This window comes from Ostrea edulis, chromosome 5 (genome assembly GCF_947568905.1).
Source record: "Ostrea edulis chromosome 5, xbOstEdul1.1, whole genome shotgun sequence".
Classification (NCBI taxonomy): Eukaryota; Metazoa; Mollusca; class Bivalvia; order Ostreida; family Ostreidae; genus Ostrea; species Ostrea edulis.
The window spans coordinates 20853388-20876605 of record NC_079168.1 but is presented as its reverse complement, the minus strand read 5'-3'; the positions used below and the strand labels follow the sequence as shown (position 1 = coordinate 20876605).

General features: G+C 33.4%; 1 protein-coding gene across 1 annotated transcript in view; it reads left to right on the top strand.

Moving 5' to 3' along the window:
- Positions 1–23218, top strand: part of LOC125649098 (apoptosis-resistant E3 ubiquitin protein ligase 1-like) — a 41075-nt gene that overhangs the window by 558 nt on the left and 17299 nt on the right. The window contains exons 2-4 of the mRNA XM_056166956.1: positions 652–832; positions 6369–6568; positions 19002–19279. Of these exons, the coding sequence (XP_056022931.1) occupies positions 652–832; positions 6369–6568; positions 19002–19279 (659 nt within the window). The remainder of the gene's footprint in view (positions 1–651; positions 833–6368; positions 6569–19001; positions 19280–23218) is intronic.

Genomic DNA, 23218 nt, shown 5'->3' with positions numbered 1-23218 from the left:
GTATTTGGTATTATATGCTATATCTTGAATTGACCTTTAATTATAATATATATATATATATACGGTGTGACCGAGGGAAGCATGTAATGGAGAATGCAGAATTTAAATTGAGTCCAAGCAGTTCATTCCAGAACTTCCCAAAGCATTCTGTTTCTGACCCTAACCATGCTAACCATGACCTCTCCACACCGTTTAACGTTCCTTCCAAAATTAAAGCTGTTCATTCCCAAACCGTTCAACGTTTGTTTACCATTCCACTTACTGGTGCAGTAGTGTCCTTCAGGTTCTAAACCTATTTTAGAAATCTTCATTTAAAGGAGATAGAAAAGGGTTAGAAGTGTCACTTGTGACCTTAAACATATCTGTGAAATATAAAGTTCTATGAATTTTCTATGAGGCATGTGGTATGAAGTAATAAAATGCAGTAAAATTGGTGGACTTTGGATATTGGCTTGCATATTTTGGCCAGGAGACTCCAATGGGGTGATCCACACAGCACAAAGTGATGATTTATTAAAGAAAATGTGTTTGGACCTTGAATTTGACAATCATAACTGAATGTATATGTGTGATTGATGAAAAAAAACCCAGCTCATTGAAGGTTAGCTGCCATGATGTATGATGAAATTTAACATGGATTTTTTTTTTTAGGAATTCTGGAAAAACAGCTAGATTCACTGAATCTAAAGGATGTAGACGATGTCCTAGATGTACCCGAGGCAACAAAACATAACCTGAAAAATTTCATTACACAAGCTAAACAAGCCAGAGATGCAGAAAAACTTATTGTGTGGCTGAAAGACCAAAGACTGCACATAGACCTTATCCATAGGTAGGTGTATAATCTATACTACATGTGTTATAAAAATTATGATTATACATATACATTAATGAAGGTAGTTACAAACATTGTTTAGGAAATAATATAGTATGAAAAGGTAAAAATAACGAACAGTGATCAATCTCATAACTCCTATAAGGAATATAAAATTAAGAGTTGGGCAAACACGGACTCATGGACATACCAGAGGTGGGATCAGGTGCCTAAGAGGAGTAAGCATTTACTGTCGACTGGTCACACCTGCTGTGATCCCTATATTGATCATGTAAATTGAGTATTCCATAGTCAAAATCAGTGTGTAAAGAGCGGCCAAACAATTGATATGAATTACATCAGACAGCATTTGATCCAATGACAGGTTGTATTGGCCAACTTGATTGTTATAACGATCAAAGAATTAGCGAAATGATGACCTTTACTGAGACTCCTGTAACATCAACTTATTTGTCAGTCGCCAGCCTCAATTTAAAACTGAACATATGCAAAACATGCTCGAGCATATCGAATCAGTTGAAAGACATAAACACCATATATATGTGATAATGAAATATTGCTACATAAATATGGGAAGTTGATGATCGAGAAGCTGAATTCATCCTGTTTGTCATAAAGTTGAGTTGTTAGTTTGCTGTTAACATCTATGTTCTAACTTCAATCAAATATCTAGGTATGAAGCAGATGTGTGAAACTATGTTGTGTCTTTTATTATAAGTTTACTGGGATTTATCGAATTGATGTTTATAAATGAAAATGATTATTGTTGATAGATAAAATGTCGCTGATATATCTATTATCTAAATGTCGAGTTGAAGGCCACAGCAAGAGATTTTATCTTCTCATGAAGGATCTTTTGAATGAATTCTGCCTCAAAAAAACCCAAAAAAAACCCAGTTTAGCTAATAAAGAAGCACAATTCATGCCCATGGGAATTCGAACAGACTGTTGGGAAAAACATAATCATCAAAGACTGAAGACATGGTCAATGAGGAACTCTAGCATATTCTTTATTTCAATTTCAGAGTACTTGTGCATGGAATATCAAAGTAGTGTTTAACAAAGTAATTTTTTGAATGACCGATCACTAAATATCAGTGTTCGAAATTAACCATAGACCGAGTCTATGTCAAATGACACCGGTCTATGCCAATTGCAATTGGAATAGACCAAATTGCCTATGCAGATTTTCTAGGTTTAAAGCAATAGAGTTATACCAAAAGTCGATGTCTGATAAACGTTATGAGGAAAGGAGGACATTGTTATGGAAATGGAAAGTAAATATGCTTTCTAAGTACATTAGAAGTAAATGACAATGTTTCAAATTTGTGTTATTTTTTTTTTCAATGTTGCAGTCTATGTCAATTCGATGAGGTCTATGTCATCTTGTTTTGGTATTTGATACTTTCATGGTATTTGATTATCTCAATAGTGTGATAGGGTGTATCTGCCTACCAATATCTGCTGTAAATTTTGTGTTTTTGTTTTGAAATTAAGTACGCTTGTGCAAGAAATCGTATACAATGAATAGTTATCTAGTATTTACTTGAAATGACATGTAATTTGATATTTTAGAAAATATCAGGCTCAGACATTTAGTTATATATTTATGCCAAACGTTTATTTTTCCAGTATATGTGAAAGAAAATATTTGTTTGTGCAATTAGGTGTGCTCAACGTTCTGAAAGAAAAATGCTCGCAAACATGAGCAAGACTTAGTGGTAAATAGAATTGAGTAAAACTGAAAAATTACTTACATTTTGATGTTTGTGTAAAGAGCATCTTAAAGAGCATTTTAAAGTTCATGTACTGCACATGACTGTTATATTAGGGGCAAATTGTGATGCTGTATCGAATATATTATCTTTTTTAATGTGAAGTAAAGAAAAATGATTCATCTATAAAGTTTTTATTTGATGAAAAACAAACAACAAAACATTGTAAGGGTTAATGATATAGTTAGATACATTTTTATATATGTAATTCAAATTGTATTTAAGGACTAAATAAGTCAGTTTGAGTATTCAGTTAATGTTATAATATTCATATAGATTTACATGTAGGTGTATATCATTCATTCCATAAATATTGATTTTTTTTTTTACACCTTTCCTTTCAACTTCAATAAAAGAAATGCACATAGCAAGGGCTGATTATAAATTGAATTTGACCTTAAAATGATTTCATATATGGGGATCATCTTCCATACCTATAAGTTCCCTTTGTACTGGTGTAAGTCACCATATATTATATAGTCTCTTTAACATACATTGACATTAGGGGTGTCAACGAGTACTCGACTACTGCTGGACTAAATTTTTCATAGTCAAATAATTATTAGAAATTGCTTTCTTAGTAATGTTCTTAAATTCTATAAAGGTTAAAGTCAAAATTGTACATTGTACATGCATTTGAAATACCTTATAAATATGTTTTTATGCCTAAGTGCATTTTGATTGTTGCTTGTACAGTATTTCATTGTCAAAATAAAAATTACCATTTGCATGTATCAACTTTTCTGTCACGTCAGTCGGTGATTCAGTGGGAACTAACCCAGTCATTAGATTGATTATGTGTATAACCGCACACCCTCGAAGTTAGGTTAATTTCCTTCGAAAAAATGCATGGCACACCTCCAAAATTTTCTCAGATAAAAGCATACTCTATGTTTATTTTGCATAAAAAAGACAGTGAAATGAAATTCATATGCATGAATAATAAATTAAAATGAATTTCTTTATTATATTGCATGTTGATGTACTTTTCATGCAAACGTATTGGAATATAAATAAACCCAAGTCTGTCTGTTGTAATATATCATATCACATTGTTCTAGCTATGTGCAATTAATACATGTCTTTATTCAATTGAACAAATATTTAAATGGCTATCCAGATAAACAATATCGGCAGCCTAACTTGGCTATCCGTGTGCGCTGAGATGTATCTGCATGGTGACTTAGGTACACAGGTACTGTGTCAGTTCGGTTTTTTTTACGAAGTACTCGGCTATCGTTCGACTAAAGCCTCTGAGTATTCGCCTAGGCTATCGGAGTAAAATTGACATCCCTATTAGATATTTAATATTGCTATGTTTGTATGATAAAGCATTTTTTGGTACCATTTGAAAATTAAAAATGCTTTCTTTGTTTTGTTAAATGAGATACGGAGATTGTAAAATAATGCACAACCCATGTCAGCAATATTTGTCACCTTCATCTCCTGTTTAACAAACCAAAGAAAAACATTTTATTACAAGTATTCATATTTATATTTTTCAGTATTTTTATGCCCCTGTAATCGGAGATTCAAGCCATATAGTTTTTGGTCTTCACTGATGAATTCACATTATATAAAACACCCTTTTGTGGAGAGGTTAACCAAAGTGATCCAAGGACCCTTAAGCATAGTTATTACCCCTGAAAGTCTCCAATATCATCATTTAAGCCTATAGCTTTTACAATGATATTGGTAGACATGGGACCACTCACATAAAGCTCCATGACCTTCAAAACAAGGTCAAGGTCATTGTCAAAATGAAATGCTATCAGTTTCAAAGGTCTTTTATAATAGTTTCTATTAGAATAAATGAGCCATTCCTAGCAAAGAGGGTCCTTTTTTAGTATTTTGTACTAAAGTGTGATCTATACAGAACAATCCCTCAAAATATTAGATCAATATTGATTGTCGTTAACATATTACAGGCAATCAAAGATGACAACCGACTCGTGATTGGTAGTAGTAACCTTTTTCTTTACAAGTATGCAAAAAATGACGTCACATTTTTCATTATGGTGTTTTTGAAAAACATTGTTGGATAAGATCGAGGGTCTTTTTTGCTAGGAACAGCTCAAGTGTTAATTGACCCTTAATGGACCTTAGAATCAGTGTTGATACCAGTTACCTCCTCTTTGATGCTTTTTAATGTTTCAACTTGATTATCCTGAATACTATTAAAAAAATAATCAGCTTGGGTTTCAACTTTATAGCTCTTACATCATTAACCTTGAAGTCGAGGTCAAAGTAAAAGGTCAATGTAATCCATAGATTTCAATGCTTTTCTAGTTTTAAATGGAAATTTTGCGTTCTATAGGTAAAGTTAAAGATAAAAGTCATCCTACTTTATGAAATACTACATTTTAGTCTTTTAGATTTTCTTACATCACTTAAAACATTTCCATCTTTTTTAAAATGGTAGAAAGTGGAAAGCCCTCTAACTTAGGATCACTAGTATATAAATGGATTATTCTTATTCTCTCAAATTTGCAGGTGTAATGAAGCTGCTATTCATTTCCATTTTGGGTGTATAATAAGTGACAAGTTTTAATGTCCACAAACATATAGATTTCCCATATCATGACAGTCGCCACAGGTCTCAATGTCCACAAACATATATATTTCCCATATCATGACAGTCGCCACAGGTGTGTGGCCTCAATTACTGTTTGTATTGTTGAAATATACATACAATTGCTTAAACATGTTTCTGTTGTAATGTTGCCAGTTTCATTTTATTTAATGGGATGGCTAATTCTAACTCATTTAAGAAGTTTAAAACAACTCTAGTCATTCTCTTTCAATTATGATGACAATGACATAGTAAAGAGGATGGTTGAACATCAAAATGAAGCAAATGAGTACTGCAAACAGGATTATTTCAGCCCAGTGTTTTGGGTTTTTTTTGTTTTTTTTTCTGCCTTTCTGTTGCAGATGTTTTCTATCTGTTTAAAATTTGCCCAGACACAGTTAAGTCAGTTTCACCAAGTCTTAAAATCGCCCACTGACAATGAGAGTGAAAGCAAATCGCCCACTGACAATCAGAGTGAAAGGGCATCTTCGCTACCCTAGGATTATCTTTACTCCTGGACATCAAGCAAACATACTATTCGCACACTTACCTATGTTATTAGCAATGAGTCCTAGCTCTTTGAAAACTGTAAGAAATCATTTACTCTTTCAGAACTCAAATAGACAATCGCATTTTGTTGTGATGTGGTAAAATTACTGTAAGTGGTTTTAATTTCATGGTGCTAAAAAGTTTGCAGTTTTTCATATTGGTCTAATTGCGGTGGTTTTATTTTCGTGGAATTCAAATTTTATAACTGTTCAAAACATATTGTGTCACACTTGCAAAATGATTGCAATTGTTTTGATTTCGCGGAAAAATCCCCAACCCCTAACATAGCGAAATTAAAACCACCGCAATCATTTCCTCATGTACAGTATCTTACTCAACTATAAAGGAATTCTATGTTATCATTTAATGTGTATGATAGTAATGTACCAATATAGATCTATCATCTAGTACAAAGTATAAATTTTAAATGGAGATTTCTGAAGTATAAAAAGCACATGCATAACTCAATACTTTCCAAAGAGTACAAAATATACACAGCTAGTGCACCCAGGTGACCAATGCATTAAGGCCTATTGAAATCACGACGACTTTCAGCTGGTATAGGTTGAATATACAAATCTCCACATGCAGATCTATGTCTTCTGTATGAATTTGACTTGTAACTTTCACTTTGCAGGTTGACAGCACTAGGAGTAACTGACTTCAGTAAGTTAGCCAAAATATCAGATGCTGAGATTTCGCACATTGGTGGTACATGCAGCGTAGAGGAACTCCAGCATCTCAAGCAATTGGTGAAGACTGCACAAGGTCTGAAGGGCAACTTCAATGTCAGTAGCTGGTCTGGATGGTCATGGATTCTCTTCACTATCAAGATAGGTAAATGATTTTTTTTTTTTTACAAGGATCAACCATCATATGATAAGACATATTATTATACTTCAGTATGAGAATTCTATGCAACGCGTAATCTGATTGGTCTAGACGGTCACGTGCCAGGGATGATAAAACTTCATATCTCCCTCTCAAACATCATATCTCCCTATCATATTTACCCTTTGGGCAGCCTTGTGCAATTTTCATAAAAACGTCAAGGTAGACAAAGTGTATTGTGACGTCACAATAAGTCCGAGTCATTCTACTTTCATAGTTCGTAAGGCAGAAAATATGCGGGTCTCTGACACACAGTTGAATCGCATGGTTTTAGTTGATACAAAAGCAAGCAAGTAAATTAACATTTAAGGAGAATGGAAATACAAAAACTGGTTATCATATCACTGTATTTCGTTGTTTGTACCCTCTACCGTAATACATTTACGGTGCGGTGTTACCGTTAGGGCGATCTCAGCTACATACAATGTATAGATGAGCGGACTCCAATTTTACATGCACTTTTGTAGTCTTTTTTGTTTCGGTATAATAAACAATTTATTGCATGAATGTTCGGGGAATATGATTTTTCTTGGGTGAATAAATCTTCATATCTCCCTCACTATCATGCAATAAATGTATATTGTATAGTAAGATATGACAAAATATTTACATTTACTGTGTGTATTCTCCTCAGTTTCTTTTGAAATCTATATTGCTTGTCATTTGCAACTATGAAGATACATTTTGTTTCAATCTGACTAATTAGATCTAGTTTTTTTAGTTCTGTCTGTCCATGTGTGAATATACACATCCATATAAAGTCTGCAATGTTTTTTATGACATTGTTGAAAAATATTTTTTCTGGATTATTTTTCACCTTTCATTGAAATTTAGAATAATCAATATTGCTTACCTATATTATACGATGGTTTATTTTATAATTTAGAATTTGTCCTTATTGGAATTTTTCCCTCTATCATTGTTCAATTATGGAAATCATTAACAAATTATGGAGACAAGTCAAAGTCAAGTGACTTTCAGCTGTAAAACGTTTAAATAACTTAAAGGTCAATATTATATTTATTTTATGTACTTAAAAGTATTTATATTCTAAAAAATACTGCAAAATATAAATATGAACACTAAAAAGTCTTTCTATGGTTTGTTAAAAACATATGTGCCATATTAAACAATATATTGTTAGGTGCTAAAACCCAGACCAAAATGTTGTCAATATATGAAAAACTATGAAAAATAGTACATTTATAGACTTCAATTTTGACAATTTATATACAGTTATTAAAGGAGTACTGGTTTACTTAATGTAAGCTAGAAGAAAATGATGATTTTCTAATGCATATTTATGAATGGATGACGTTTATGGTGAATGTGCACCAGCACGCGATAAAAATATTGTTAGAAACATCATCGAAGATGAGGATTTTGTTTGTGAAATCATAATCAGATAATGAATGGCAATTTCAATTTAAACATGAAATTTAACTCCTCCATTGCTCAAAGTGGTTCTCTCTGTCCAGTTTTCTGTCTGATTATCTTTTATTGCTAAATGTGTCCCGCCAACAGCCTGCAGGTCATCCATGCTTTCACGTCACCATGTAATCCCTCACTAAAGGTCATTTGATCAAGCTCAAGGTCACAGGCAAGAAAAAAGTGGGGTTTCCATTTTCATTTAAGCCATAGTTTTGTGCTTGAGAGACATTTAAAAATATACTGGGTACAAAAGTTACTTTTTGACAGGTGGTGTGTCGGGAACCTGACCTAAGGTCATTGCCTAATGACAAGGTCACTGGTATATAATTGAAATCTTTGTCTAGGCCATAACTTTGCAGTGGAGATACAATACGACCTCATACTCTAAGCACTAAGGTTGTTTTATATCTCTAAATGATGTGTAATGACCCTGAATCAAGACCACACATTTGGCCAAAGTCAGGATCAACAGTAGAAAAGATTGAAATCTTTGTCCAGACAATATCTTTACATTGGAGAGACATTAGAACCTCACACTTAGAACAAAGGATGCCTATGGCTTGGTGGTTTACATGTCATGATCCTGATCAAATGTCATTTGTCCAAGATCACCGGTTAAAATTTTGTCGGCACCATAACTGTGTTACAGTGTAACATACAGACATTAAAAACATACATACATAGTGTACTGGCTCAAATTTCTCTTAAAAAATAAATGGTGTATGTGTTCAGAGTGACCCTGATCTGAACCAAAATTCATAAATTATGCGTCTTCATCCTTCATTAAGATCATTTATACTTATATTCAAGGTCACAGAGATTAGAATCATTGTTTGGTCCATAACTATATGTAATGCAGGGAATTTTTTAAAATAAAGTTATATGAATGCAGCATTTAGATATGCTTTATTTGGAGTATGGGATGAGCTCTGCAGGGGGTATTTAGTCCTGACAATCAGACTAAGGACATGTATGATAATCAGCTTGCTGTGATATTAGCCAAGACTGTATCTATGTAACCTAGCTAGTTTAAGAAATCCTTTAATCTATGTATTGTCATATTGAAATCATGCTCTTGCTGAATTTGAAACTAATATTTGCATGCTAAGTAATGTCTCTGTGCATGCATTTGCTAATGTTTTGGTCAATAGTAAGAAATCGCAGTCTATATAGTTAATGGTAGGTGGGTGTGTATGTGTGTATGTTAGTAGTGTGGTGCCAGTATTGGCTTCCATCAATTTCTGAATAGATAACATGATTCTATGTAACTTGCCAGATGGATGTTTAGGTACAGACTTGTTAAACCTTGTTTTTTAGTGTTTTGCCTTTGACGTGTAAATTTGTTTTTATTAAATAGGATTGGCAATTCTGTAACATGTGAGATTTCCAGGAAAAGACAGTCTATTGGTCACATGATTTTAGACATGAATATTTCCTGTTGACTGTCATATATATTTTAAGTTGAGTGCAGAATGGTGAGGTCTGGAAGACTTCTCGGGACTTCTCCAATAAATTTACAGCAATGATATGTGTGACAAAATGCGTTCTGCTATGAATGCTGGTATGCACACTACAAAATGAATTGGATAATGAAGGCCATTGTCCTTTGACATGAGGATATATGGGTTGATATGGGCTGATCAGACCACTCATCAAATACAAGACCAATCACATTTGTAGAAATAAATTACTTTGTTTATCTGCTTCTGATAAATACGGTTCACATTTGCCTATGAGGAAGTAGATGAGCATGTGGCTGGAACAACACCATCAAACAGCTAGATAACAAATCAAATAGCTATTATTTAAATGTTATATGTTTATCTTGGTACATACACTGTACATAGTTTAATATATTGACACAGCTAGGACCTATACCCTGTGCAGAAGTTATAATTCTGCCATGTAGTAGTTTATGCCATTTTTCAGCTGAAATAAAACATCACTACATTGTAGATGGAAATTTGGATGATGTAAGTTGGAATCAGAAATATATAATTATATATAATTATGTAAAACTGACAATTGTTTATATTAGAAATGCATGCAGTGATGTAATAAACAATGAAAAATATATTTTGTTTCCATTAATTCAGAGATATATTGATTATAAACCATGCAACTTTGTCATTTGTATGGCTATATTTCATGTAAATGTACTAAATTATTGAAATTAAACAGCAAATACATTTATCATTTAAATTTTGTATATTTATGTTGATTTCTTATATATATTGACACAAACATATATATGATTTTCTTAATCCTAACTCCCAAATCACATGAAGTATTCACAGTGCAATATTTCAAACTGAACGCAGAAAACTATATGTCAATTGTTTGCTCAAATATCTCCATCAAAAATGAATTTTTGATAGGAAAATGTTTTAATTTCGTACATCATGCAAGCATCACGATATCGTATCATGAAGTTCCGCTAGCTCAATCAAGGAAGAAAGAAAACATGTATATTGTTTTACTGTAAAAGTTTAATCACCATGGTGCATCAGTGATCGGGAATAAGAATCAGTATCAAATGCCTGTCACCTCTTCCATCAGATCAGTATGCTCGCAGCTGATCAATACTCACCATGGCTGGTTCTCTTGTGAGCTTCAGACCAGTCAAACTCATTCACCACATTGTGATGGTCAGAGAACTGTTGCATTATGGAAATCGTGATTTTTTTCATGGATTTATTCTTGTGATACATCATAATTCAGTATTGGAGTTGTTACAACTGTGATTGGTAAGCAGTACTTTGTCAAGGCTTCTAATTAAAGATTGTAAACTGAAGTCTTTAATCAGACACTATTTCTGAAGTCTGATTGATCCACACAAGTATTTTTGTGTGTGCTGTGCTATTTAGCGCTAATTGTTTTCTCCTTTTAGGACATGATTCATCCCCTAATACATGAAATTTATGAAAATCTGCTTTTGAAATAGACAAATTGAGTGCTGTTAGAGATTTTAAAATTATTCGTATGAAGGGAAAAAAATAGCATATTTATTAAACTATAATAACTTTTTTAAGGTTTGACTGGATAAAATTTTATATGAATTTGATTGCAGAATTTAATGTAATTAACATCCAAGAGACCTGTGTTTTTTTAGGAGGGAGGGGGTGAAGAAACAGTTAATTATAATCGTATTGATTGAACCTGCAGTTTTGGGTGGGACTAAAACCCATTACTTCCTACATGTACTCACAAAATGAGGACTAACAATTGAGTCACAGTCTATTGATATATTGGGTTTAATAGAAAGATTTTTAGGTCAACTGAGTTACTCAGGTGGCTCAATAATTGCTATTGGTCAGTGTCAGTTGCCGTTTGTTAACAATCAAACATTTCTAACTTCTTGATATTTTTTTTACTGCCATTTCAATTCTTGTTCAAATTTGGTATGAAGCATCTTTGGGACATGTGGGGCATAAATCATAGATTTCAGAAGTCCAGCACCCATTGAGTCAAAACCTACGAAAAAGTAACCAGTTCTTCTCTGCATGAGCTGCAAATACATGTATCTGTAAGAAAAAGTAAATGCATAGTCATGTAGAGCAGGAAGGCACCTACCAAACTGTAAATTTCATGATCCCTGAGGTAGAGGTTCTGACTCCAGGGTTGGGCCAAACTTGGCATACATTGTTTATGTGTAAAACATTTAAAAAAAATTTTTTTAATGCTTATGGATTCTAAATTCAAATTAATTGGATATTTATAGATAGATAGATAGAGAGAGAGAGAGAGAGAGAAAGAGATCAGAGAGAGAGAGAATGACTTTACCAAAATTGTAAATTTCATGATCCCAGGGGTTGGGGTTTTAATTGCATGGTACCAGAATGAGGTCATTTAAAGTGATAAGTCTTTATTCTTCTTTAATTTTGTTGATACTGTATAAAAACTAAATGCATATTTTACCTGAAAAAGCGCTTGTTGGGTATAGTGTTGCAATCTACATGAGTGGATCATAGGATCTGATTTTAATTAGACTGACCAATTTCTATGCTTTTTCTATGTTTTAAATTCCATTGTTTTTTGGGGGGGTTTTCCCCTCATGCTTTATAGACGACAATACAATAATTATAAGGACTTTAGTTTAAGCTCACCAGGCTCAGCTCCAATATTACAGACAACTAGTTTGTGTGCATGTATTAAAGAATCTTGAAATAAATGAAATAGTTTTTTTTTTCTTATTTCCAACAGTTTCTCCATAACAAATTGAATCTTTAATGCTAATTAAGAGTTGTTGAAAGTGCAATGGAAGGCCTATTTTGTTCTCTTAATCCACCTGTCCTAAACCAGCCACCGTACATTTGTGTTTTGAAAGAACACATCTTGTTTTATTATACTACTGCTGAGTATTAGAATTTAGCTTAGATATGCAGAATAGGAACATTATTATAGATTTCATAGCCCTTATGGTTAATGATAGTTTTAGATAATTTCTCAGGCAACTGATCAGGCCTGTAGGCCTCTAGTTGGGAGTTGCAGTTATTAGCTTAATTTCTATAAATATGTCATTTGGGCAGTCTTAGCGCACATGGATACCTTGCAAGCGACTTTAAGATGTGTGAGCCGCATCACTTCCTCACTTTTCTTTGATATAAACAACTGTGAGACATAATACAAAATGTCCATTAAAACTTATATAATGCTTTATTTATAACTCATTTCCAGTACAGAAATATGTAAACAGCATCATATGAAACAGAAGTATGGATTTTCCCCCCAACTTATTTGTAAAGATCATAAGACTGACAAAAAATATGTAATATAGCTGTGAAAACGTGCAACACCTGTACTGCCTGAAACATATAAAAGATAGTACGCCCGTATAATGGATGTCATTTTTCAAATAATGGTAATGTATTTCTGATTTATTAGAAATCCTGTAGTTGTGTTGGATATGATAAGAATATTAAATAATTGAATGAAACTGTTTACCACAACACTGATATTTATATATAACTAACATTGTGTACAACTTGATGTATTTAACATGTACAACACAGCTACATGTAGCAAGAGACAAGTAGTTCACTAATTAAGATATGTGTGGTTATATGATAAGAAGAGATGAATTCTTGTTTTATTGTTGATACTTAATTTATTATACAATATGGAAAATTTTACCCCATGCAACGGAGTTGCGAAGGGTATAATGTTTTTGACCAGTCCGTCAGTCTGTCAATCTAATAAGGACACACTGTGTAGATGTGCATATTCTCAGGAAATCCTGATTCAATAATTTTTCTGGAAGTTATGCCCCTTTTGAACGTAGAATTTTGAATCTGTCTTTCCTGTTCTTGTAAGTGCAACTCCTCTGAGACCGCTCAGCAGAATTTTGTGAAATTTTGTAGTTACATATGTAATAAGGACACACTGTGTAGATGTGCATATTCGCAGGAAATTCTGATTCAATAATTTTTCTGTGAGTTATGCCCCTTTTGAACGTAGAATTTGGAGCCCGACTGTCCTTTTTCTTGTCAGCGCAAATCCTCTGAAACCGCTCAACAGAATTTCATGAAACTTTGTAGTTAATAAGGACACCCTGTGTAGATGTGCATATTCCCAGAAAATTCTGATTCAATACTTTTTTTGCGAGTTATACCCCTATTGATCTTAGAATTTTGAGCTTGTCTGTCCTATTCTTGCAGTAATGCATAGCATTATCTTTTATTATGTGAGGCATTGTCAAGCAATATTGGAGCGTGGGGTATGTGAGCTTGCTCACTTCTGCTTTCTTTCATTCATCATGAATTAAAGATTAATTATATATCTTAATGGACAATTATATTCCCCACCATGACAGGGGATGCTTACTCCTCCTAGGCACCTGATCCCATGTCTGGTGTGTCCAGGGGTCCATGTTTGCCCATGCAACTATCTATTTTGTATTGCTTATAGGAGTTCTGAGATTGATCACTGTTTGCTATCTTTGCCTTTCATGATATTTTCACATGCGTCATGTTGCTTTTTTTTTTTTATGTCAGATTTATATATGAGAAATATTTATGCAGTTTCAGTGATATACAGAAAAACAAAATATGTGTTTCATACCGATTGTTAAGCCGTTCTTCGCACACTGATTTTGACTGCGGATAACTCCGTTTACGTGATCAGGATATGGGGCTCACGGCGGGTGTGATCGGTCAACAGGGGATGCTTACTCCTCCTAGGCACCTGATCCCACCTCTGGTGTGTCCAGGGGTCCATGTTTGCCCATGCGCAACTATCTATTTTGTATTGCTTGTAGGAGTTATGAGATTGATCACTGTTCGTTATCTTCACCTTGCATAGATATCAAATGCAATTAAAAGGTGCATCATTATCATTTCTTAAAATGATGTACATATCTTTAGGTAATTGGCTCATGATAATTAATTTACAAATAAAGTTCCAAAACTGAGGTCTTGATATTTCAATGTATATATAGGAAGAGAGTATTTTACAAAATTTTGTTAGTTGAACTCCCATGAGTTCTTTCAGTACTTTGATTTATTTTGGTAGTCACCATGTTTAATCTTGTAAAGGAAAATGAACTAGCTTTATCTACTGGTAAACTGTTTCCAATGAAAAGTGCAGATGATCATATATACTTACAAAATGATTTTCTCTTGAATCAATGCAAAAATTGGAAATGTGCAAGAACTATTGTGCAATCTCAGCACAAATTTGACCCCAGGTACTACCAAACATTTCCATATACATGTTCAACAATCCACATGGTGAATGACAAGTAGGAAATTTCACCATTTATTATATTCATTATGTGGTTTGACATTTCCAAGCTTTACAATTTGATCCAAACAATCCATGTTGGGAATGTGACCCTGTTGTGGACCAGTCTCTTGTGGTTAATTCCTCCTGAACAAGACAGCTCTATGTAATTGCATTGTGAAGCATATGTTCAATTAACTAAATTGTGTTGTAGCATTTTCATCCAGAAATAAGATACACAAGAGGAATTTGAAGGAGTGACTATACTGAGACAGCTATGCATTATGTTTTATCATGAATTTATAATTTCTATATTGTTTTATTCAAATGGGAGGAGGTGCATGAAGCTTTGTCTTCATTTCTCTGTCCATTGGTCTCTCTGTCCCAAATATTATCCGGGCTATAACTTAATTGCTTTGCTACCTTGATAAAGTTAACAATTATGTTGTTGCTCCAATAGTATGTGATATTTATTAAAAGTTCACAAGGTTTTGAGATGATGAAATCAACTTTGGGGTATTTATAGGTTAAGTACTGTGCTTTGATCATAATATGATTCTTTTGCTTTCAGCGATTTTTAAAATTTTATTATATCATTTCCCCACAGTTTGGTGGGATATTTTATCAATTAGGTCATATTGTCCATCATAGCAGTCTAATTAAAATAAGCCCCATCACCGTCTCATTCTCAGGATGTAAGGAGAATATAGGGGTTTGTTTTAATCAGAGTCGTATGGCTGTTAAGGCCACTTTGAGTAATATGACATGTTGAGATTTTGTCAGTAATTTATTACCAATGTTTGAAAGACTTTAGAATTTATTTGGGCTAATTTGGCCATATCTAAAATATTGTTTTGAATTATGATCATTTTAACAATTAAAGTCAAGGTCAGAAATCAGTATTGATCTCCTTTGTGATGTAAATATAACTGTACTTAATTTCCTAATGGTAGGAGTAACTGTTCCCTATATACTGCCCATATGCTGAGAAGGTGAATCGATCATGATATTGAATAATAAATGTCAAGGCCATTAAGCAATAATAGTTAATAGCAATACATTTGAAGTTCTGTTTATAAATATTAGGACAGGGAAACCTGTCTAAATCCAACAATGCTCTAGGAGAGAAGTTTTGGCTCCACTTCGATGGGATGTCAGATTGCATAGTGCAAAGAGTATGGGGGAAAAATTCCAAACAATAAAAATAGAGGTCACGGTGAAACAGATAATGCACTAGTATAACACAAATTAAGTTTTTTTTTTACTGTACATGTATATTGTCATAATCTTGATCAGTCAAGGTTATATTTCTTGTTTTCACATATTATTTTGACAGAATCATGTGACAAATATCAGTAAACATTTTCTCATAACACCTGCACAATCATTACTGTTTCCATGCAAGCAAAAATACATATATATATATAATTATGTATATTTTTGCTGAAAATTGTATAAAGAAAGAAAGGATAATTACATTACTCTTGAAACATTTGATATCTCGAATACCATGGATATGTTGGAGTGAGTTGAATATCCCAACTACATTTTCTGTAAGTATTAATTGTAATGTCAATATCTCGAACCCTCTAATATCTTAGATGTTTTATTCTTAATGGCCCCATCATTCTTGGTGCCATCGAGTTTGAGATAGCAAGGTTTGACTGTCATTACTAAATAGTGATTTTATAAAAATAATACATTGTACCAACACATTCTAAAAAAAATTTGGATACACTGTTCTTAACTCTGGTCCGTCCGTCCATCACACTTTCTTCTTCCTCAATCTCCTAAATGTGCAGTGTGTAAATTAAGTTTCAGAATTTTCATTTTCACCGTAGAGGCCAAATGGGGGGGGGGGGGGGGGATGGGGGGGGGGTGTGTCAAAAAATGACATTTTTCTACAAAACTATGGCTCCGAGAACACTTCTTACATTTTATGCAGTATAGCCATATTGTCTTTTTGAAGATGATTGGTGGTGTCTTATAGAAGTTCAAAAACGTTTGAGAATTTTTATTTTTATCCTGGGGCCATGAAATTGGGGGTTAAAAAATGTTTTTCTGTAGGAACACCTGATTCTCAGAACTCCTCTTACATTTTATGCAGTAGCCAAGTAATCTTGGGGAAATGATTTGTGGCGTCCTCTTATGTGCAATAAGTTTACCGAATTTTCTTTTTCACCTTTAGAGGCAAATTATGGGGTGAAAAAATGATGAACTTAATGCTTGAAAGTGCATTAATGGTGCAAGAAAATGTTTGCTTTAGGGGTTGGAATGGCAACCATTTTAAAGATATCTAAACAATCAAAAAATGATTTGAGTGGGAATGACCCCGGGGCAGTGCAGCAGAAATATATATGTTTTAGGGGTCAGGACCTCAATTTTTAAAATATATTTTAAAAATTATGGTTTTAATTTTTACAGTTTTGAAACATGGTCAATTAATTCATGATGATATTTCAGTTACATAGATTGATCTCAAATTGTAATCTAAGGGGCTGAAAAAAGTCACTATCACACATACATTTGTAGTCCTTTAGCAAAACTGAGGAAATCTAAATAATCATATATTCTATCAAGGACATAACTTTTAATCATGGTTTTACTTACTATTTTGACAATTTTGTGTCCATGTTTGCCAAAATAAGGTCAAAATTAACACCCTGCCAAAATTACCCACTCTATACAGTATGTAGTTTGTTTTATAGAGACTTTTAAGGCCATGTGACAGTACGGGTCCTAGATTTAAGCATTATTCTTCACTTATGTGAAACTGAATCAGTAATTTTGCATATATATTGAAAAAGTAAGAACATAAAATGAAAATTCTTGTCCTCTACATGATATCACATTTAAAGTACGTGATTTTTGCAATCTCTATCAAAATTTCAAATTAAGTGTCAATATTGAAGACTGTTTTATGCCTATAGAGATCACAGTTGCTATGCGTAACACAACATTAGAATATATAGATTTGACATTATCTGAATTTGATTGTCAGGTCCATGCATTGCACTCTAATTCTGGAATGAAAACGTTTAGAAAAATACTTGAGTTTTGACTTGTTAGAAGCAAATGGCAGGAAATTTACATTTTTACGACCATGTGCATGTAGTATAATTCTGGATTCTTTAAGAATTCATTTAGTTCAAATATCTAATCTACTTGTATTTAATAATTAATTTACTTAAAATGAAACTAGTTGTACTTAGTTCAGTGGTAGAGTGTTCGCTTCGTAACCGGGAGGTCATGATTTTGAGCCCCAGTCGTGCCGTGGCCGTGTCAAACCTATGATGTTAAAATAGGTAGTGATTGCTCCTTCGCCACATGCTCAGCATTTAAAAGCGAGAGTCACGGGTCTTTTGGATAGAACCTTAAAAATGAAGGTCCCTTTTCACAGCAGGCATTGGCAAGATGTAGAACCCTCACTGCTGCGGCCCTGAGCGCTAAACATATAAGGTCTAAATTTGTGGTCTAAATTTCCTCATCAACACACTGCAGTCAACGTAAACAATCCACGTATTGATCAATATAGTATGTTTATTTCAATGGTTCAGAATTCTGACAGAATTGAAAGTAAAATGTAAATATAACTGTTACATGATACATTTATCGTGGTATATGTACTTATTTTAGCTTTTTTAAAATTTGGCACATTTGGATCTAATGCCCTATTGGGGCTGTCATTGCACTAGCTATTTCAAATTGGCATAATCAGGATTTTGCTCTTAATTGTTTTGTGTTTGATAATGGATAAATAGAGTTTTTAATATTTTATCACAACCATAAATTATAATTGTTCTTGCATGCTTCACCACCAAAGTCGCTAAAGTTTGAACCCCTCTAAAATAACATCAGGTGCATGTTTTGATGAGCTAATTGCATGAAATACCTTTTGTCAGAGTGAACATGCCAATATTCTGACCTACCACAATCCATTATTGCTAGAGAATGAATGTAATATTTTCTCAAACTAATTATCCAATTGTCTATATAAATATTGACAATGTACTATGTATTTACAATGTATATTGTGTATGTAATTACCTGCTAATATGCTTTCCATTCAAAATATGCTTTCCATGCACAGAAATCCCGATATCAAACATTAATTATATTCAAGCTTATGTAGTAGTGATTTTATTCTTTTTTTCACATGCTTAAATGGTAGCACAGAATAATGATTACAGTCGAACACTCCCCATATTGCTCTGTTTTTGTATTTCAGTTCTAACACTTGCAGTGGGAACGGGAGTTCTAATAGTCGTGGTAGTCATGGACTGTATTCGGAGTTTTGCCCTGGATCTGAGGGGCATCCGTGTGCCCGGAACTGGCACATTAAACTCTGCAATGTCAACCCCTTCACCAGCAGGAGATGGGAAGAACTGGCTGTGGAAGTTGTTCTTTAGTAACTCGGCCCTCTCTCTAGCTTCACAGTTTTGTGTGGTCAAGTGGCACTGGGAGGAACCGCAGGTTGTGGGGAACACCATGTCCTTTACTGTCAAGGTAATGTGGGAGGAAAGTGGGACATACAATGCCTGCACTATGTATGTGTACAGTGGAGAAATTCTCATTCTGTTTGTAGGAAATAATTCTTTGTTACAGAATATTAAACCCCAAAAGCTGTAAGGTTTGTCAAAAAATGAAAATTGAGTTTGAATTCAGGTCGAGTTTAAATTTTTCTAATACAATATTGAGCCAGAAAGAGTGAAAAGTTCTGACAATTAAAGCAGGAATTATTTCTATTTTTCATGCACATGCAGTACATGTAATATAGTGATTTCAGTAATGTCCTTATATATATAAGTTCTTTGAAATTCTTTTTTTTTTTTTTTTTTTAAGGACCAAACATTTTGTTAATTAAACAAATCACAGTAGTGATTGAATCATATCTTAGAGTCTTAATTGAAAAAGGCTTTAATTCATGCTCTGGTCCATGTTGTATTTTAAAACTGTTTTTGCAAATCAAGAAAAAAAATATCCAAACTCATCATTTAAAGTGTTTCATGAAACGTCAATATATCCCACATTCTGATGGCAAGCACATACGTCTTATTCCTGTTCAGCAAATAAAAAAAAAAACAATACAGAAAGAACTTGGGCTTTATTTTTATGGTTATATGCATTGTGTGCTGCAACTTTATAGATTATAGCCCCATAAGGACGAGGAATACAGTTCCCCCCATTAAGACTGCATCATTCATGAATCTGCATCTACACTGTCTAAAAAGATCATGTGCAATTCATTTATCTTGGAAGCCATTTTTGACTGAAGGTTCATGTTGGTCCCTTATAAAATCCGGAGGAATTCTTCTTAATTAAGGAACTTTGCTGATCATTTCTGCCTAATGTATGTAAATGGTAAACAATTTTTCTTTTGTTTCTAATGGTACATAAAATTCAAAGATAAATTTGAAAATTCTTTCTAGACTCTTTTACTATAGTATAGATATGATTGTCATGCAGGTGGTTCTGAATCAGTGTTCTACTTATAGTTGTTGAAGATATTAATGCAGTATTATTTCTCTTCCAAAAACTTCGACTTTAAAAACAACCACTCATTATATGACTATGATGTATATATACATGATGTGCAGATGTATATGCATAAAGTCAAGTTTTTAATATATTTCCTTTTCATCCCCTGAAATTATTATAAGAAATTTTAGCTCACCAGAGCTGTATGTGTGAGTGAGCTTTTCTGATCAAATTGTGTTTGTTGATGGTCTCTGTTCTTGTAAACTTTTCACATATTTGACTACTTTATCAATATTATTATACAAAACTTCTATTAAGTTTTACATAGGAATATTATTATGCCAAACTTCTATTAAGTTTTACATAGGAATATTATTATACAAAACTTCTATTAAGTTTTACATAGGAATATTATTATGCCAAACTTCTATTAAGTTTTACATAGTAATATTGTTATGCCAAACTTCTATAAAGTTTTACATAGGAATATTATTATAATGCCAAACTTCTATAAAGTTTTACATTGTATTGTATTGTTTATTGGCTTTAAGCCTTACGGCTCATCAGCATAATACATATTCAATTACAAAGTATAAACAAAAAAGATGTATGCAGTATGAAAAGTGGAGTGAATATTAGAGGATGGACATACATGAGGAGAGTTATAAGACAAGTTTACATAAAAAAGAAACCAACAAAAACCAGCATATACATTAGACGATAGTTTGGCTAGATGGTAAGAATAAAGCACCTTTTAAAAATTTACCCAGATTACAGATTTGTTTTCTATTATGAATTGACATCAATTGTACCAGTTTAAACATAGAAGCATGCGACCAATAATATTTTTTTATATATGCAGATCTGAGGTTTTTGTACAAAGGACATTAAAATAAAATGATATTCGTCCTCAACTTCGTTCAAATTACAAAATTCACACCGTTCTGTGTAAAAATTGACATATCATTTAAGATGCAATCAAATAAATCGCAATTATACTTTGTGTAGTAAACGTTATGATCATGAGGTATATACGCAAAACAGATATAAATATCGGGATGATCTCTTTGTTCTACTCTTAACCATATGAGTGTGTCTTCAACACATTTAACAATTGATACAAACTTACGAAGTGTTTTTCTGTATAACAGCACAAGGCCACCGCCTTTACCCTTCAGTCTAGGAAAACATTTGTATTCAAATTCGTCGTTTAACCAATCGAACTTTAGAGCTGTTCCAGGTTGAATCCAACATTCTGATAAAAATATTACATCGCAGTCAGATATGACTGTGCAAAAGTCACTGTCACATATCTTTTGCTCTAAATTTCTGTTTACATTCCATACGACTATACGCATTGAATGTCCGACCCCCGCAGTTTCCTATCTCATCGGTTCCTGGATCCGTGGGTTGGTAGGTGGTTTGTATGGAACGCCATCAATGTACATTTTATTGTACACTAAACGTGTCCTGTGTCCTTGTCATTGTTTCTCCTTCGCAATGTGAATTAGTTGTCGTCTTTGTTCGTTGATTTCTGGTGGAAATTGTTCATTTATATAAAAGTTTGTACCTTTCAGTTCTCTGGATCTGAATTTGACGTCTTGCCTTTGTTTGAAGTTGTTAAACTTCGCCACTATTGCTCTGGGTTTGTTACGTCCCGTCATTCTATGTACTCTGTCAAACTTAATGTTGCTCACATCAGCCGTATCCATTTTCAATTCTTTTTCTAGAAATTCTCGTAAAATGTTCTCAGTCACATTAGGGGTTTCGTCAACTCTCTCAGGAATATTTGAGAAGATTAGATTGTCCCTCATAGAGCGCGCTTTTACGTCAATGATTTCCCATTTCAGTGCTTGATTTTCTGACTCTAGGTGTGCTATTCGGTCGTCCATTTCGTTGCATTGGTACTCTACTCCATCTGTCCTTTCACCGAGCGTTGTAATCATGTCCTTTGTTTGTTGAAGACTTGAGTTTATACTGGATTTTATGTTGGATAGTTCCGATTCAAAATTTGAGATAGTTGTGCCGATGCTCGCTACTTTAGTTTCAACACTTTCAAGTTTTTCGAGTTTTTTGTACACACCGTTTACTTTGGACTCCAACGTACGGAAAGCGTTGACAAGTTCCTTAGCCCATGGTGGACATGTATCATTTGTTTGCGATTGCACCAGAGAGACATTTTGTTGATTCTGCGATGCTGCGGTTGGTAACGGTGTAGAAGTAATATTTTCTCGATTGTTTGTATCGATAACTGGTGTAGCTGTCAATGTTGAATTTCCATAGAGCACGTCGTTCACTTCACTGAGAACACTACTCACAGCCAAGGTACTACTGTCACTATTGTCCAAACTGCTAAGACTTTGACTTTCTTTTTTGCGTTTTTTATCCTGATTCTCAGGACGAGATTTCCCCATTTGTATCTATAATCACTTCAATTATAAAGAGCTAACATACACAAAACGTATGTCGCAAGATAATTTGACCTTACACTTATAAAATCTTATCAAACACTTATAAAATCCCCCAAAATCAGGAGCCTCCAAAAACACGTCCACACACCTTGAAATCTAATCACTTATCCCTTAGGAATATTATTATACAAAACTTCTATAAAGTTTTACATAGGAATATTATTTTACAAAACTGGACATGTAAAAATCTTCTTTGGAACCAAAATGATGCAATTAATCTTCCTAATGCAAGCATCATAATATTGTGTACATCAAATTTGTTCACATTTATGATGATCTATGGGGCAATTTAAGACATATAAAAGTCTTTGCACAATGACCTGCAGGGACAGGATGGGGTCACAATAACATATTTGATATGATCAAACTTAGAATAACATTGTGGTAGGTTTAAACAGTACAGATGTATGATTTTTTTTATTTTTCTTATATGTTCTTCTTTATAAGAACAACTGAACAAGAGTTGCATGTACATTAATGATTTTTTTTATGCATA